General features: G+C 37.9%; 2 protein-coding genes across 2 annotated transcripts in view; one reads left to right on the forward strand and one right to left on the reverse strand.

Moving 5' to 3' along the window:
- Nucleotides 1–4839, reverse strand: part of LOC120354254 (5-hydroxytryptamine receptor-like) — a 15926-nt gene extending 11087 nt beyond the window's left edge. The window contains exon 1 of the mRNA XM_039441128.1: nt 4808–4839. Within this exon, the coding sequence (XP_039297062.1) occupies nt 4808–4839 (32 nt within the window). The remainder of the gene's footprint in view (nt 1–4807) is intronic.
- Nucleotides 4840–7870: 3031 nt separating this feature from the next.
- LOC120354255 (partitioning defective 3 homolog) lies at nt 7871–17032 on the forward strand (the record flags this gene model as incomplete). Its single annotated transcript, XM_039441129.1, is given in 4 exon segments — nt 7871–7968; nt 9385–9515; nt 14038–14315; nt 16914–17032. Coding segments are annotated over 4 exon segments (626 nt in total), but the record flags the coding sequence as incomplete, so codon positions are not given.
- Between the last annotated feature and the right edge of the window lie 71 nt (nt 17033–17103).

Below are 17103 nucleotides of genomic sequence, written 5' to 3' on the forward strand. Positions count from 1 at the left end.
ACTATGGCGTACCATGTTCTAGAGTAGGTTTTTAAAGTTTTTTGTGTGTATTATCAATTAGTTAGTGTTTAGTAAGTCATTAGTGGTTAGTTGTTATTTGAAATAATGTTTTCTATGTTCTGTCTTCCTTTGCTCATCAACCAATTGTGTACTATTGCTTCGAACTTTCTAGGAAGATTAATCTGTTTAAAGTTTGCAGGAAGTAGATTATATAATTTTGGTGCTAAATGATTGAAATGTCTCTGGAATAGTGCCTTCCTTGCAACACTGGTGATGAGAAGATTCCTGTATCTGGTGTTGTGGTTGTGGTTTCTAGTTTGAAATGTTGTAAAATACTGAAATGTTGTAATTATATCTCTACACTGTCAAAAACATAATTGGCATCGTTGTGGACCTAGTAAAGGATAGTACCACCGCTTTGTCGAATGATAGACAAGGATAGCAATTCCAAAGTTGAGCAAATACTGTCATTATAACGTGGACCTCACTATAGAATCGACTGGTCTATTATAGCATAGTTATTATATTAATATTATATCATAGAGAAACAATAGCATAAGTAGATATGCCATGGTATAAGGCGTTTATGTCGCAACTTTTACTGTTATCTCAAGCCGATAGTCCACGTAGTTCTTCCCTGTGAAGCTTTATGACCTGGTAGTCTCTCATATTGTGCCGTTCATACACTCTTACCCTGTCAAAATAGTAAAAATCGACAATAATCGGCTTGAGATAACAGTAAAAGTTGCAACATAAACGCCCTATACCATGGGATATCTATTTACGCCATTGTTTCTCTATGCTAGAATCGACTGGTCTGAGTGTCAACATTTGGAAACACATGCTCTCCACTAGAGTCCAGTCTCTTCTCCACCTGAGTCGCCTAAGTGTCAGTTGAGCCTAACTCTATCGAGCTAACTCTACTCTACTTACTTGATCGAGTAACTGTTTTCACTACAATTGAGAATAGTAGGTAAAGTGTGTTGCCTAGTGAACAGAACTAACATTAAAATGTCAATACTTTTCAATAAATTAACACTTGAACACTTATTAACACATTTTAATAAATAGCAATAGCCTACTTGTTAAACTTGATAGCCTACTGCACGACTCTACTCTACTAGCTGGAGACTGTTTTTCATTAGCATAGTAGTGGTAGAGTAGAGTGAGAAGCGGTGGTGGGGAAGGCAAGTGGTACAGTACTATCCCACTCTACTCTACTATAAACTAGTACTCTACCATGAACGTTATCATTGGGATAGTTCACAAGATAATTAGTACTTCCCAGGAACTCCACCACTAACTCTTGAAACCGATCTCCTGGTGACAAATGATTTTGTCGGAGAGGCTTAGTTGTTGAAATTGTGCTAGACCCTGAGATCTGCGGATTTTTTATCTCATCAATAATGTGATCATAATTCTAGTGGTTTGAGGGTCTTGGAATTAAAAAACATAGATATGCGGTTGACTGACTGCTCTTATAATAATGAGAATAATATAGAGAATATTACAAAATACATCTTTACATGGATAATAGAATAATCAATCTGTCTTTAAGAGACCAAGTATAATACGTCTTTAAGAGACCAAATATAATACGTCTTTAAGAGACCAAATATAATACGTCTTTAAGAGACCAAATTTACGGGGGCACATCTGATATTGTAGTGGGGGGTATCAAGTACTTATCTAAGATCTGTCGTCCTCGAGTCCGGTGTCCAAAGGGTGATGGATGAGGATGAAGGGTGATGGCCTCCAGGCATCGGGCTAGTGGCGTCAGATCGAAGATCGTCTTTCAGCCCCGCACGGCAAGGTCAGATGTCCGATATCACCGGCCATCTCGGTCGGCGATTCGTAAGCCCTCGTTTGACAGCAAGGCATATTACAGCACGATCCTCGAATGAGTATTCAAGAATACACACACACACACAAAAAAACCCTTAAATGGGTTTTCGACTCCATTTAATCCATAGCCTACAATAATAATAAAGTGCAGCAGTCAACCGCTCTGAATGGAAATTAACTATGCCATAAATAATTTGATGAACGGATTAGCGATTCCAAAACTGATGGGATAAATGATTCCCAATAATATAATTTTAGTCTCCAGGAGAGAATAAAAAACTGTCTGGAAAAAACATTATTCAATCAGGCCAATAAATAGTTAAGCTCAGAAAACTGTCTGTACTCTACAGAATATAAAAAAATAGGTATCAGGGCTGGTACTATTATGCATTAAAAAATACCAAATTACAAAGGACGTGGTGGGGACGACAATAATTTCCCTCAATAGAACGAGAAAGGAATACAACTAACAAAGACAGAATACAGGAAAATTCCCTCGATCAAAGTAGAAGACTCAGCAACAGAATGGACGTTCAACTGATTTTTTATGATGATTTTGCGTTTACAACAATTCTAAGTACTCTAGGAAAACGTTTGAAAACAATAGAGGAAATATCAGAATTTAATTACGTAATGTGCGGAATGACATCATGAAACTACTCCGATACCGTGAGAAAATCACAACGTTAATCCAGCACTCTAATAAAATTTTATCTTGGAAAAGTTATAATTTCAAAAAAAAAATAAAAAATTTCGGCACACTCTACTAGTGAAAACAGGATTTAGTTTAGAACTTTCAATTGAAATAATGATCTAAAAGTATTCTTTATTATAATTGAAAACGTGACACATGTAACCTAAACATTGTACGAGGGTAATGCTGATAAGTAATGTACACTTGCTTGTAGAGCGCAAACTAAATAACCTTCAGAAGGTTATTAATCCTCTACATGGCTGAGCAGTTTGAAGGTGTTGCGTTCATCCACTTTTCTTGTCAGTTGTCATCCAAGATTTGGATTGTTTATAAGACTTTGTCAGTTTTACTCAATCAATCAATCTTTTATTGTCAAGGAACACAAAAAAGTTACAAACAACGTCATTCTCCACAATAGCTTGTACAAAGACCGACAGTACAATTAGTAACAGTGAAAATAATTAGTTATTTGTATATCTAGAGTGAAAAGTGCTGTTTTTTCTCCCTGAGGGAAAAGTTTGAAGCCCGAGGCGAAGCCGAGGGCAACAATTTTCCTGAGGGAGAAAAAACATTTTTCACTCGTGATATACAAAACATTTTTCCTCCACCTACATTTTTATAAAAACTGCTAATAAAATAATTTTTAAAAACGTATGTGACCAAACAATGTGTTACAACATAATCTAAAAAGTAAACAGAAACAGCTGGCTTGTAATAACAGTTCACCTCTGACAGCACTATCTGTCGGCTAAAGTTGTAACAACAATGACAGCCAAAACTACAGCTATGATGAAGTTCCCGTTTCAAATTTGATTAGTTGATAAGTAATATTCGTTGGCTGATATTTTGGATAACATGGAATAAAAGAAAAAAATATATACATTTTTTTTAGTATAGTGATATGAAGTTTGTAATAATAATTTCAGCATACAAACATAAATTTTATATATCGATCAAATGTCTGGTTGAGGTATTGAATTTAGTTGGTTTAATGACTACTCTATATGCTTCCTCATCTGAGCTTAGACCTTCTGACCTATTCCAAATGTATGTGTTTAAAATAGAGATGCTTCCCATGTTATTTAAATGGAGTCACTTTTACTCCCTAGGGAGTTTTTCTGTTTTTTAGTACCCGTGAGCGAAAAAGTGACACTTTAGTATCATGTTTCAGGGAGTAAAGTAAGTACTTTTGACAGTAGGTGGAGGAAAACAATATAGTATAATAGCAGACACTAAGACGTCTAACACCATCAACAATATATTACAGTAAGCTTTGGATTAAAACAAAAAACTTTCACACAATACAGGCACCTTTCCAGTAGCAAATGGAGTGATCTAGTGGATAGAGTGCTTGTGTAGCAGCATAGAGATCTCGGGTTCAAACCCTCTCATTACCAAAAGTTTTTTAACCAGTTCACTCCCGTGTTTATCGGATGGGCACGTTAAATTGTCGGTCTTGGCTGAAGTATGATAGTCGTAATTGGCCAATTGGCGGCTTAAATTTTATATTCAGGCGATGGGACCTTCCCGCAAGGGACTCCCCACCAACAAAAGCCATACGAATTTACTTTTAGCAGCAAATCCCTCAAGTGAGTCTTGAATTATTGTGGAACGTTCATTTATTTATTTATTTATTTATTTATACATTAATAGATACAATATCATTCTTAACTATGAATGATTGGGAAAGGAACAACAGGCTTAAAGCCCAAAACTGTTCCTTTCCCAAATTTACATAGAAATTGGCCAAAAATAGGTCATGTTTACACTACACGTTCATCGTTTGAACGTCCACATCAAGTTCATTGAATAGCTTTACCGACATGTATTTCCAATTTTTCTGAGAGCTTGTATATTGATTGCTCTCAATTCTAACATTAATACTGTTTCTCAGGAGGCAACTATGGATATCACCATTTACTCTGAAATTACGCAGGTGGTTTTTAAAATACAGGGTGGGGCAGAGCCATTTGACGAGTTTGGAAGGGTTATAAGTAATGAACCGTTCAACTTAGAAAAAACATTTTTAATGGATTCAATTTAGTTTGAAATATAGTTTTTATTGTTAATTTTTTGAAAATTATATCAGTTAAATGGCAGCCATAAGCAGCATTACACTGATGTAGCGTATTTTTGAAGTTTTAGAACGCATTTTGGCACACTGCGATTGGTAAGGCTCTTCTCTGATTCGCTCCTTTAGTTCCTTCAAGTTGTGTGGGCGTTCTTTGGAAACTTTATTCTTGAGTTAATCTCATAGAAAAAAATCACATATGCTTACATCGGGTGAGCGTGTAGGCCATAGTTCTTTGAGAATGGCAACATCACCAACAATGTCACCTCCCAGCGTTATGCGACAATCTTACAAACGTTTCTGCGCCCCAAATTGGTGGAAGACCTTGCTGAGGAACATGACTTGGGAGAAATATGGTTCAGCAGGATGAAGCTACAGTCCACACAGGGCGCATTTCAATGAATGTGTTGAGACAAATGTTTTTAGGGCGGCTTATCTCACTAGGGGTAGACTTGAGGTGGCCGGCACGCTCACCCGATTTAAGCATATGCGATCTTTTTCTATGGTGTTACCTCAAAAATAAAGTTTTTAAAGATCGCCCACACACCTTTGAAGAACTGAAGGAGCGAATCAGAGAAAAGATCCAGGCCTTACCAATCGCAGTGTGCCAAAATGTGTTTTAAAACTTCAAAAATACGCTACATTAGTATATTGCTGCTTATGACCGCCATTTAACTGATATAATTTCCGAAAAATGTACAATAAAAACTATATTTCAAACTGAATTGAACCCATTGAAGAGTTTTTTTCCAAGTTGAACGGATCATTTTTTTCCTGTAACTGGGCACCCGCCGAAAAACCTTTGGGTTTGGCAGGACCCTCAACTGTTTGTATTGTGAATAAAATTTTGATTTGATTTGATTTTGTATCAGTTTCAATTATTGATGGTTGGTTTATTTGGATATTTTAAATTGTTATTTGAATATTTATTTTATGTTTTTTTAGATGGAGTTCTGATGCGTAACGCTGTATTAGAGAGGCTTACAGGGCAGACGTCTCTACCTCCAGGCATGGGTGGTTTACATAACGAGAGCTACTATAGGGTGAGTTAATATTTGATTTCGATTTTGTTCTTAAATTGGATTTTGGTTTAATTATCAAAGTAATATTAAAACTAAGAAGCTTTCACCCTGGAGAATACAATTCTCGTCTCAATGTGCCGGTTGCACAAAAGCCTGTTGAATTTTAACCGTGATTACTTCCAAGAAAACCGATCAGTGTAGCCTCCTTTTTAAGATAGACTTCTCCTTTTTCACTTTTTGTGTAGTTGAGAAGTTGATATTGTGGTAATTATTCATATTGAATGAAAAAGACTAAACAATTGTCAAAAAACCACTGATTTATTGATAATAAGAAAGACCGGTTTCGGTTATTACACCATTGTCAATCTCTGATAAACTAAAACTAAATACAAGAGCAGCAGAATTTATACTAGTAGGCGAGTACTGCTATTGGTCGAGGGCATGAACGCCTGCCATTGGCCCAGTTAGACAGTCTCCTCCCACTCAACGGTGTGACAAAATGGCGGCTTAAGCAACAGATTCGCCATGATAATAAAATTTACCTTTCTGTACAAAATAAGAACCAAGAAAACAAGTGTGGAAGATAATAAAACAGATATGTAAATGGAAAAACTATTGACTAATGTATGCTTACAAATTTATGATAAAACTAAATTCGTAGTGTTGTACTGGTTGAAATGAATCTGGTCATTTAAACTTTACTGGGAATTTTCCTTAATTACTCTTGTTATTTCTAAAGCCTCTAGAATATTCAAAGATCTGCCTTTGTTGGTTTATCAGAGATTGACAATGGTGTAATAACCGAAACCGGTCTTTCTTATTATCAATAAATCAGTGGTTTTTGACAATTTCTTAGTCTTTTTCATTCAATAGACTTCTCCGATCAGTTCTCGAAGCTTTCACCCTGGAGAATCCAATATTCTCGTCTCAATGTGCCGGTTGAACAAAAGCCTGTTAAATTTTAACCGTGATTAATTCCAAGAGAACCAATCAGTGTAGCCTTCTTTTCAAGATAGACTTCTCCGATCAGTTCTCGAAGCTTTCACCCTGGAGAATCCAATATTCTCGTCTCAATGTGCCGGTTGCACAAAAGCCTGTTGAATTTTAACCGTGATTAATTCCAAGAGAACCAATCAGGGTAGCCTTCTTTTCAGGATAGACTTCCTTAATTGGATGTAATCATGATTAAAATTCAACAGGTTATTGTGCAACAGGCACATCGAGACGTAAATTGGATTCAAATACTGTCATTAAAACTTGGATTTTTAGTCATTATCCGCCATTTTTCTCAAGAATATTACGGAGCTCCTGAAATTTTCTCAGAAATGAGACTCATGACAGTTGATAGGGCTTATAAATAGCTATCCATGGTATAAATTTGAAGAAAATCGTTAGAGCCGTTTTCGGAAAAACGTGAAAAACATGGTTTTTTAGTAACTATCCGCCATTTTTTCCGCCATCTTGAATTGGATTTTATTGAATTTCTTATTGTCGGATCCTCATGGTATAAGGACCTTAAGTTTAAAATTTCAAGTCAATCGGTTAATTAGGAATGGAGTTATCGTGTTCACAGACATACACACATACACACACACACATACAGACCAATCCCAAAACCACTTTTTTGGACTCAGGGGACCTTGAAACGTATAGAAAACATGAAATTAGGGTACCTTAATTTTTTTTGGAAAGCAATACTTTCCTTACCTATGGTAATAGGGCAAGGAAAGTAAAAAACGACAGCATATGCTTACATTATTAGTATTTTTCAATTTTTGCTGGCTGAAGTTTTGAAATTTTCCTTTTATTGTCACTGCCGCCTGCCTCAACGATAAAAATGTACTATTACTTTTGTAAAACAATTTCTCCCTTATTATTTCATTCCTTTCTAATTAATTTTCATTTTTCCCTTTTTTCATTACTGTAATTCTGTATCAAAATCTGATATATATTTCTTATTTTATTTTTGCATTTTGTATCAGTTTTCTTTCATTTTTTACTTAAAATCTTTGAAGTGTAATATTTATTTTGTCTAAGTTTATTTATCTTTTGTAACTCATTTTTTTCCTGTAACTGGGCACCCGCCGAAAAACCTTTGGGTTTGGCAGGACCCTCAACTGTTTGTATTGTGAATAAAATTTTGATTTGATTTGATTTTGTATCAGTTTCAATTATTGATGGTTGGTTTATTTGGATATTTTAAATTGTTATTTGAATATTTATTTTATGTTTTTTTAGATGGAGTTCTGATGCGTAACGCTGTATTAGAGAGGCTTACAGGGCAGACGTCTCTACCTCCAGGCATGGGTGGTTTACATAACGAGAGCTACTATAGGGTGAGTTAATATTTGATTTCGATTTTGTTCTTAAATTGGATTTTGGTTTAATTATCAAAGTAATATTAAAACTAAGAAGCTTTCACCCTGGAGAATACAATTCTCGTCTCAATGTGCCGGTTGCACAAAAGCCTGTTGAATTTTAACCGTGATTAATTCCAAGAGAACCAATCAGTGTAGCCTCCTTTTCAAGATAGACTTCTCCTTTTTCACTTTTTGTGTAGTTGAGAAGTTGATATTGTGGTAATTATTCATATTGAATGAAAAAGACTAAGAAATTGTCAAAAACCACTGATTTATTGATAATAAGAAAGACCGGTTTCGGTTATTACACCATTGTCAATCTCTGATAAACTAAAACTAAATACAAGAGCAGCAGAATTTATACTAGTAGGCGAGTACTGCTATTGGTCGAGGGCATGAACGCCTGCCATTGGCCCAGTTAGACGGTCTCCTCCCACTCAACGGTGTGACAAAATGGCGGCTTAAGCAACAGATTCGCCATGATAATAAAATTTACCTTTCTGTACAAAATAAGAACCAAGAAAACAAGTGTGGAAGATAATAAAACAGATATGTAAATGGAAAAACTATTGTCTAATGTATGCTTACAAATTTATGATAAAACTAAATTCGTAGTGTTCTACTGGTTGGAATGAATCTGGTCATTTAAACTATACTGGGAATTTTCCTTAATTACTCTTGTAATTTCTAAAGCCTCTAGAATATTCAAAGATCTGCCTTTGTTGGTTTATCAGAGATTGACAATGGTGTAATAACCGAAACCGGTCTTTCTTATTATCAATAAATCAGTGGTTTTTTTGACAATTTCTTAGTCTTTTTCATTCAATAGACTTCTGCGATTAGTTCTCGAAGCTTTCACCCTGGAGAATCCAATATTCTCGTCTCAATGTGCCGGTTGCACAAAAGCCTGTTAAATTTTAACCGTGATTAATTTCAAGAGAACCAATCAGGGTAGCCTTCTTTTCAAGATTGACTTCTACGATTAGTTCTCGAAGCTTCCACCCTGAAGAATCCAATATTCTCGTCTCAATGTGCCGGTTGCACAAAAGCCTGTTGAATTTTAACCGTGATTAATTCCAAGAGAACCAATCAGTGCAGCATTCTTTTCAAGATAGACTTCTCTAATTGGATGTAATCATGATTAAAATTCAACAGGTTTTTGTGCAACAGGCACATCGAGACGTAAATTGGATTCAAATACTGTCATTATAACTTGGATCATTATAACTCTAATTATTCATTCTCGTGGATATAATCACGATTAAAATTTAACAGGTTTTTGTGCAACCGGCACATTGAGACAAAAATTGGATTCAAATACTGTCATTATAATACTGAGCTCACTGTAGTTTTTTCTATGATGTTATCTTAATTTTTGTGTGTTTATTTTAGGCAACCCACCAGACGACCCTGCTAAGTTTGGGTTCCAACCCGGAGACAGGAGGAAAGCTGACAAGCCCCACTGTGAACCAGCCTGCCAGGGAGACTCTCATTATAGAGGATGACTCTTCCTTTTTGCCCAGGTAGGAAGCCCTGTTCACAGTCAACCTGTTTTCACTATTCCTTTGTCTGTTGTTCTCAAATATTGTAGCAGAATATTGTGATGTTAATAGTTGATCCCACTGTGAATCAGCCTGCCAGGGAGACTCTCATTATAGAGGATGACTCTTCCTTTTTGCCCAGGTATGAAGCCCTGTTCACAGTCAACCTGTTTTCACTATTCCTTTGTCTGTTGTTCTCAAATATTGTAGCAGAATATTGTGATGTTAATAGTTAGTCCCACTGTGAATCAGCCTGCCAGGGAGACTCTCATTATAGAGGATGACTCTTCCTTTTTGCCCAGGTATGAAGCCCTGTTCACAGTCAACCTGTTTTCACTATTCCTTTGTCTGTTGTTCTCAAATATTGTAGCAGAATATTGTGATGTTAATAGTTGATCCCACTCTGAATCAGCCTGCCAGGGAGACTCTCATTATAGAGGATGACTCTTCCTTTTTGCCCAGGTATGAAGCCCTGTTCACAGTCAACCTGTTTTCACTATTCCTTTGTCTGTTGTTCTCAAATATTGTAGCAGAATATTGTGATGTTAATAGTTAGTCCCACTGTGAATCAGCCTGCCAGGGAGACTCTCATTATAGAGGATGACTCTTCCTTTTTGCCCAGGTATGAAGCCCTGTTCACAGTCAACCTGTTTTCACTATTCCTTTGTCTGTTGTTCTCAAATATTGTAGCAGAATATTGTGATGTTAATAGTTAGTGCCACTGTGAATCAGCCTGCCAGGGAGACTCTCATTATAGAGGATGACTCTTCCTTTTTGCCCAGGTATGAAGCCCTGTTCACAGTCAACCTGTTTTCACTATTCCTTGTCTGTTGTTCTCAAATATTGTAGCAGAATATTGTGATGTTAATAGTTAGTGTCACTGTGAATCAGCCTGCCAGGGAGACTCTCATTATAGAGGATGACTCTTCCTTTTTGCCAGGTATGAAGCCCTGTTCACAGTCAACCTGTTTTCACTATTCCTTTGTCTGTTGTTCTCAAATATTGTAGCAGAATATTGTGATGTTAATAGTTAGTCCCACTCTGAATCAGCCTGCCAGGGAGACTCTCATATAGAGGATGACTCTTCCTTTTTGCCCAGGTATGAAGCCCTGTTCACAGTCAACCTGTTTTCACTATTCCTTTGTCTGTTGTTCTCAATATTGTAGCAGAATATTGTGATGTTAATAGTTAGTGCCACTGTGAATCAGCCTGCCAGGGAGACTCTCATTATAGAGGATGACTCTTCCTTTTTGCCCAGGTATGAAGCCCTGTTCACAGTCAACCTGTTTTCACTATTCCTTTGTCTGTTGTTCTCAAATATTGTAGCAGAATATTGTGATGTTAATAGTTAGTGCCACTGTGAATCAGCTGCCAGGGAGACTCTCATTATAGAGGATGACTCTTCCTTTTTGCCCAGGTATGAAGCCCTGTTCACAGTCACCTGTTTTCACTATTCCTTTGTCTGTTGTTCTCAATATTGTAGCAGAATATTGTGATGTTAATAGTTAGTGCCACTGTGAATCAGCCTGCCAGGGAGACTCTCATTATAGAGGATGACTCTTCCTTTTTGCCCAGGTATGAAGCCCTGTTCACAGTCAACCTGTTTTCACTATTCCTTTGTCTGTTGTTCTCAAATATTGTAGCAGAATATTGTGATGCTAATAGTTAGTGCCACTGTGAATCAGCTGCCAGGGAGACTCTCATTATAGAGGATGACTCTTCCTTTTTGCCCAGGTATGAAGCCCTGTTCACAGTCAACCTGTTTTCACTATTCCTTTGTCTATTGTTCTCAAATATTGTAGCAGAATATTGTGATGTTAATAGTTAGTCCCACTGTGAATCAGCCTGCCAGGGAGACTCTCATTATAGAGGATGACTCTTCCTTTTTGCCCAGGTATGAAGCCCTGTTCACAGTCAACCTGTTTTCACTATTCCTTTGTCTGTTGTTCTCAAATATTGTAGCAGAATATTGTGATGTTAATAGTTAGTCCCACTGTGAATCAGCCTGCCAGGGAGACTCTCATTATAGAGGATGACTCTTCCTTTTTGCCCAGGTATGAAGCCCTGTTCACAGTCAACCTGTTTTCACTATTCCTTTGTCTGTCGTTCTCAAATATTGTAGCAGAATATTGTGATGTTAATAGTTGGTCCCACTGTGAATCAGCCTGCCAGGAGGACGCATGCCAAGGTAGGAAGCCCTGTTCACAGTCAACCTGTTTTCACTATCCCTTTGTCTGTTGTTCTCAAATATTGTAGCAGAATATTGTGATGTTAATAGTTGGTCCCACTGTGAATCAGCCTGCCAGGAGGACGCATGCCAAGGTAGGAAGCCCTGTTCACAGTCAACCTGTTTTCACTATCCCTTTGTCTGTTGTTCTCAAATATTGTAGCAGAATATTGTGATGTTAATAGTTGGTACCACTGTGAATCAGCCTGCCAGGAGGACGCATGCCAAGGTAGGAAGATCTGTTCACAGTCATGCTGTATTCACTTGCATTGTTAGGACCAATATACCAGTTCACAGGAGAACTGTTTTCATTTTTGTTATTGGGTGTTTCAATCATCCAAATGTTACAGGTTAGTTGGGCAGAAGTCTTCGGGGTGATTTGCAGCATTTATTTAGGATTTTCGTTAAATAATAATTATATATTAATTAGCATTTGAATAAATGCATTCTATATTTAATTCCATCTGTATCTGGTTGGCCGCTATGGCTTCGTATAAAATGAGCGCTGCTATCCAGAGATTGTCAGTTTGGTGTAAGGGTAAGCATTCCTGACTAGCAATTGGGAGGTACCGGGTTCGATTCCCGAGCTGGCAACTAATTTTTGGATAGTAGTTTTCATCGAATTTCCATCTAGCTGTTAACCCTGTTGTCAATGTCTGCAGTCGCAGAAGTCTTCGGGGTGATTTGCAGCATTTATTTAGGATTTTCGTTAAATAATAATTATATATTAATTAGCATTTGAATAAATGCATTCTCTATTTAATTCCATCTGTTTTCATTTTTGTTATCAAAAGTAAGATACCTGTAGCTGTCCACTATTCCCACCATTCTCCCATGTTTCAGTCTTTTTACCGTATTAAAAGCAAGAGTCTGGTTCACAGTCATAAGGTTTCGTTGTTTTGTCCGTTACTCTCAACTTGTAGCCGCCAAATATTGTGATGTTGATAGTTGCGAGGGTTGTCTTCTCCCTTCTATAGGGGATAGCCGATACCGGTATATACCGGGTGCTTCAAAAAAATGTATACACACTTTAAACAATCGTAGTTTTACCGCTCTACAAGGCTAATGTTATATTTCTTCGCCAGGTGGCAGCATAATCGTCCCTCTATGTTATATTGTTAGTTGGAATTTGTAATATCAACATGGCGGACGTACGTTTGAGTTTTGAAGAACGTAAGCAGGTTATTAAGTGGTACTGGAAGCTTGAGAATGTAAATGAAGTTCAAAGACAGTGGAGGAGGGAGTATGATACAGAACCACCTTCAAGATTAACAATTACACGCATACGAGACAAATTCGAAGTTCATGGAACAGTGTGTGATGTGCATAAAGGTCATTCAGGTCGGCCTCGAACAGCTTACCTGGATCAAAATTTGCCAGGCCAGTGGATAGGACGCAGAGTTTCCAGCACGCTCTCCAGACCTTACACCACTGGATTTCTTCTTGTGGGGCACAGTAAAAGATGAGGTAATAATAATAATAATATCGAGTGACCTGGCTGGCTCAGGTCTGGTGTCAGAGTTTTCAGGTCGCAGCTGATCAATTTCAGGGCCTCTGAAATGACCTAACGACTGCTTTTTAGGCAGCCGGGACCGACGGGTTAACGTGTCCATCCGAAACACGGGAGTGGCCCGAGATGAATATCTTGCCCGGGCCGGGATTTAAACCCGGGCCTCTGAATCATAATGCCAGCATCTGATCCACTCGAATACGGCCACTCGTGCCATCTGATCCACTCGAATACGGCCACTCCTGCCACACCAAAAGATGAGGTGTACAAACGTAAACCACGTAACCTAGACATTCTTTGGAATGAGATTCAAGCAGTGTGTAGAGAAATCTCATTGGACGTTTTGATACGATGTACAGAATCAGTGGTGACTCGTACTCAGAATTGTATTGATGCTGCAGGTCACCAATTTGAACAGTATTAACATTTGTTATTTATGTTTCATTTACATTGGACTTTCAGCTTTCTATTTTCCTGAAATTTAACTTTGTAGAACGGTAAATAAATTTTCTATGAAAGTTCAAAGAGTGTATACATTTTTTTGAAGCACCCGGTATATGATGAGATATCAACTGTTCAGTTTTGTTTGAAATAAGAATGCTCATTTTGACAAGATCTTGGGGCTTTCCAACATATTCCACCATCTCGTTTACATTCTAATATTTTTATTGGTGTATACGATGTTCCACCATTCCCTTTACATTTTAATTTTTGTATTGCTGTTTATTCTAGTGTTGTTTTAACCTTTCCGTTTTTCTGTATTCTAGTGGAGACACAAGTCTAGGTGCCATCCGACCCCTAGCAGCAATGAAACCTAGCCGCACCGACTCGACGAGCACGTCGTCGCAGGCGGACGCCACCTATGCCAGTCAACTGTCGCTGGACAGTGGCATGCAAGTGGGTGCAGGTGCAGGAGCCAGTGCCACTGGATTTAGCCGCGATGCGTTCGGCAGACAGAGCATGTCGGAGAAGCGGCATGCCACGCTCGATGCTAAGAATACCGACACTTATAGGCGGACTAAGCGGGCTAGGGAGTTGAGACAAGGTTAGTTAGTTAGTTGGTTAGTTAGAGCTTTTTTACATGACAGCGATTCACGCTCGGTTGTCGCTCGATTGGCAAATCGCTCGATTGGCAAATCGCTCGGTTGTCGCTCGATTGGCAAATCGCTCGGTTGTCGCTCGATTGGCAAATCGCTCGGTTGTCGCTCGATTGGCAAATCGCTCGGTTGTCGCTCGATTGGCAAATCGCTCGGTTGTCGCTCGATTGGCAAATCGCTCGGTTGTCGCTCGATTGGCAAATCGCTCGGTTGTCGCTCGATTGGCAAATCGCTCGGTTGTCGCTCAATTGGCAAATCGCTCGGTTGTCGCTCGATTGACAAATCGCTCGATTGGCAAATCGCTCGGTTGTCGCTCGATTGGAAAATCGCTCGGTTGTCGCTCGATTGACAAATCGCTCGATTGGCAAATCGCTCGGTTGTCGCTCGATTGGAAAATCGCTCGGTTTGCCAGCCTCGTACACATGACAGCCATTCATGAGCGGTTTGCGCTCGGTTATGATAAATAATTATTAGGTACAACATCTATGTACTCAATCTTCATCACTATATACTCTAATATTACTGCTCCTTACATTATTCATATTACTGTGTGTAGAATATTATCATGCTGGTGTTATTTAAAAAAAATATGTTTTCAAATTCAAATGATCTTTATTCACAAAAAAAGTAATACAGCAGCAGAAACATTAGATGTTTCTAGTGAAACATGTTTCTGAAACATGTACTAGCCCGTTATATACTAAAGTGCGAGATAAATTACTTTTAACACGGCTCTTTCTCGAAGATGGAGAGGTCCGATGCTCTATCCTCCACTAATCACTCCCACTACCTAGCAGCATTCTCCTTCTTTTGTGTCTGAGTGAGAGAGCTTTGTAACGCGACGCGGCAACACTCCCCTCCATTTATTGCTGGCAATGTTCCAAGTAGTGTACTGGTCAGCAGGTATATTGGTTTGTGTATGTTACACAGATGTTTTCATCACAAGAACATGAAGCAAAATGACACTGCGCATCCAATTGTGCGCAGGATGTCCGTCTGTGTCTATGCTACAAACTGTGGAGGGAGAAATGGGTTTCTCCTCTTCATGTTGAAAGTAATTTGTCTCGCACTTTAGCCCTAGTATACCTAAGGCTGGTCTTTGCTCCTGTGAACTGCTGCTCTCTGAAAAAATGTCTGTTATCTCCTGCCAAGCAGACCTTTTCAGAACTCTATTCCTGTTATCCGAGCACTCCATGTCCCAAATGCACTTTTTCGCCACTTCATTGATAAAAAATTCAGTGTCAAAGGATTGTACTATGAACTACTTGAAACTAAACTGAACTGGATATTACTATGAACTATGATCCTCTACAAACTAACTTAAACTGAACTAACTCATGAACTGAAAATTTTAATAGCTCTTTCTTCCACTATTCACTGCCTCTATACTCTGTACAAAATAACTCCTGACTTGGGAGGGACATGCGCAACAGAGAAGGCATTCACAGGTAGGTGTTGCCGTTCTGAACCGGCCAGCATTCTCTAATTTCTAGTGAGTTTTCAAGCGCTCATGTTAAACTTACGGAGTTTCCTTTCTGAAAGCCTTCATTCGACTGACTAATCGACAAATTGGTAACTGCGCTTCTACCTATGACTATCCATCACAGTAATAGAAATAGAAATAAAAATATATTTATTAGCCGATAAATACTTAAAATAGTACAGTGGGCCATGTCACATATAAACATCTCAATATAAAAAAATACAGGTTACAACATACCTATAAACATCAATCAATAATTATAACATAACAATTCTCGTAATTATATAAATATATCAGTCAGCTTGGAAGAAATTATTTACAATATCACAAGGGACATCAATGAACTCTCCAACACTGTACAGTGTACAGTGGGTTCTCTAAAAGCATCCTTTTCACTTTTGTTTTGAAAACAGATATACTCAGATTCCTGGAACACAGCGGTAATCTATTGAAAGCTCTTATTGATAGAACGTCAGATTGACACTGCAACTTTCTCAATCTTACATAGGCAACATCCAAATAATTACTCTGTCTAGTGTCGTGCCTATGCATTTCTGATCTACACTTCAAAGTATGCAACTCATTTTTTACTTTTATCAGAAGAAGCATAACATAGAAACTGAACACTGTCATAATATGTTGTGATTTAAAAAGAGGACGACAATGCGCATAGTAGTCTGAACTAGTAATTATTCTCAGTACTTTTTTTGGAGTAATAGAATTCTTCCCACATTAGCTGCCCCACCCCAGAGAATAAGCCCGTACATCGTTACACTCTGGAAAACCCAAAGTAGGAAATCTTCAAATACTGATGAGGAACAAGATTTTTCAGTCAATTGGCTGATCTTCCTCTATTTCTCTGCGCTGCATATTCCTCGCAGTCAAAAGTTATTTTTTACGGAGTATAGTTGAGATATTCTTTGCACGTCCAAAGAAGGAGAGGACTCATATTTTTATCATGCAACAGGGCTTGGTTCGGTGTATATGTGTTCATATATTTGTGTTTTAATTGCTTGATAGTTGTTAGTTTGTGTTGCTAATATTGTGTTTGGTTGTATTTCAGCTGAAGGTGAAGACATGGATAGAAGTCAGCTGGGACCCTCTCTTGGAATGAAGAAGTCATCCAGTCTTGAATCACTGCAAACCATGGTGCAAGAGGTAAATATATCCTATTATTATTAAGAAAACAAAGATATTGTCAAATTCACTGACAATATCTTTGTTTTCTTATTATGGAGAGATTTCACAATATC

Source organism: Nilaparvata lugens, chromosome 14 (genome assembly GCF_014356525.2).
Source record: "Nilaparvata lugens isolate BPH chromosome 14, ASM1435652v1, whole genome shotgun sequence".
Lineage (NCBI taxonomy): Eukaryota > Metazoa > Arthropoda > Insecta > Hemiptera > Delphacidae > Nilaparvata > Nilaparvata lugens.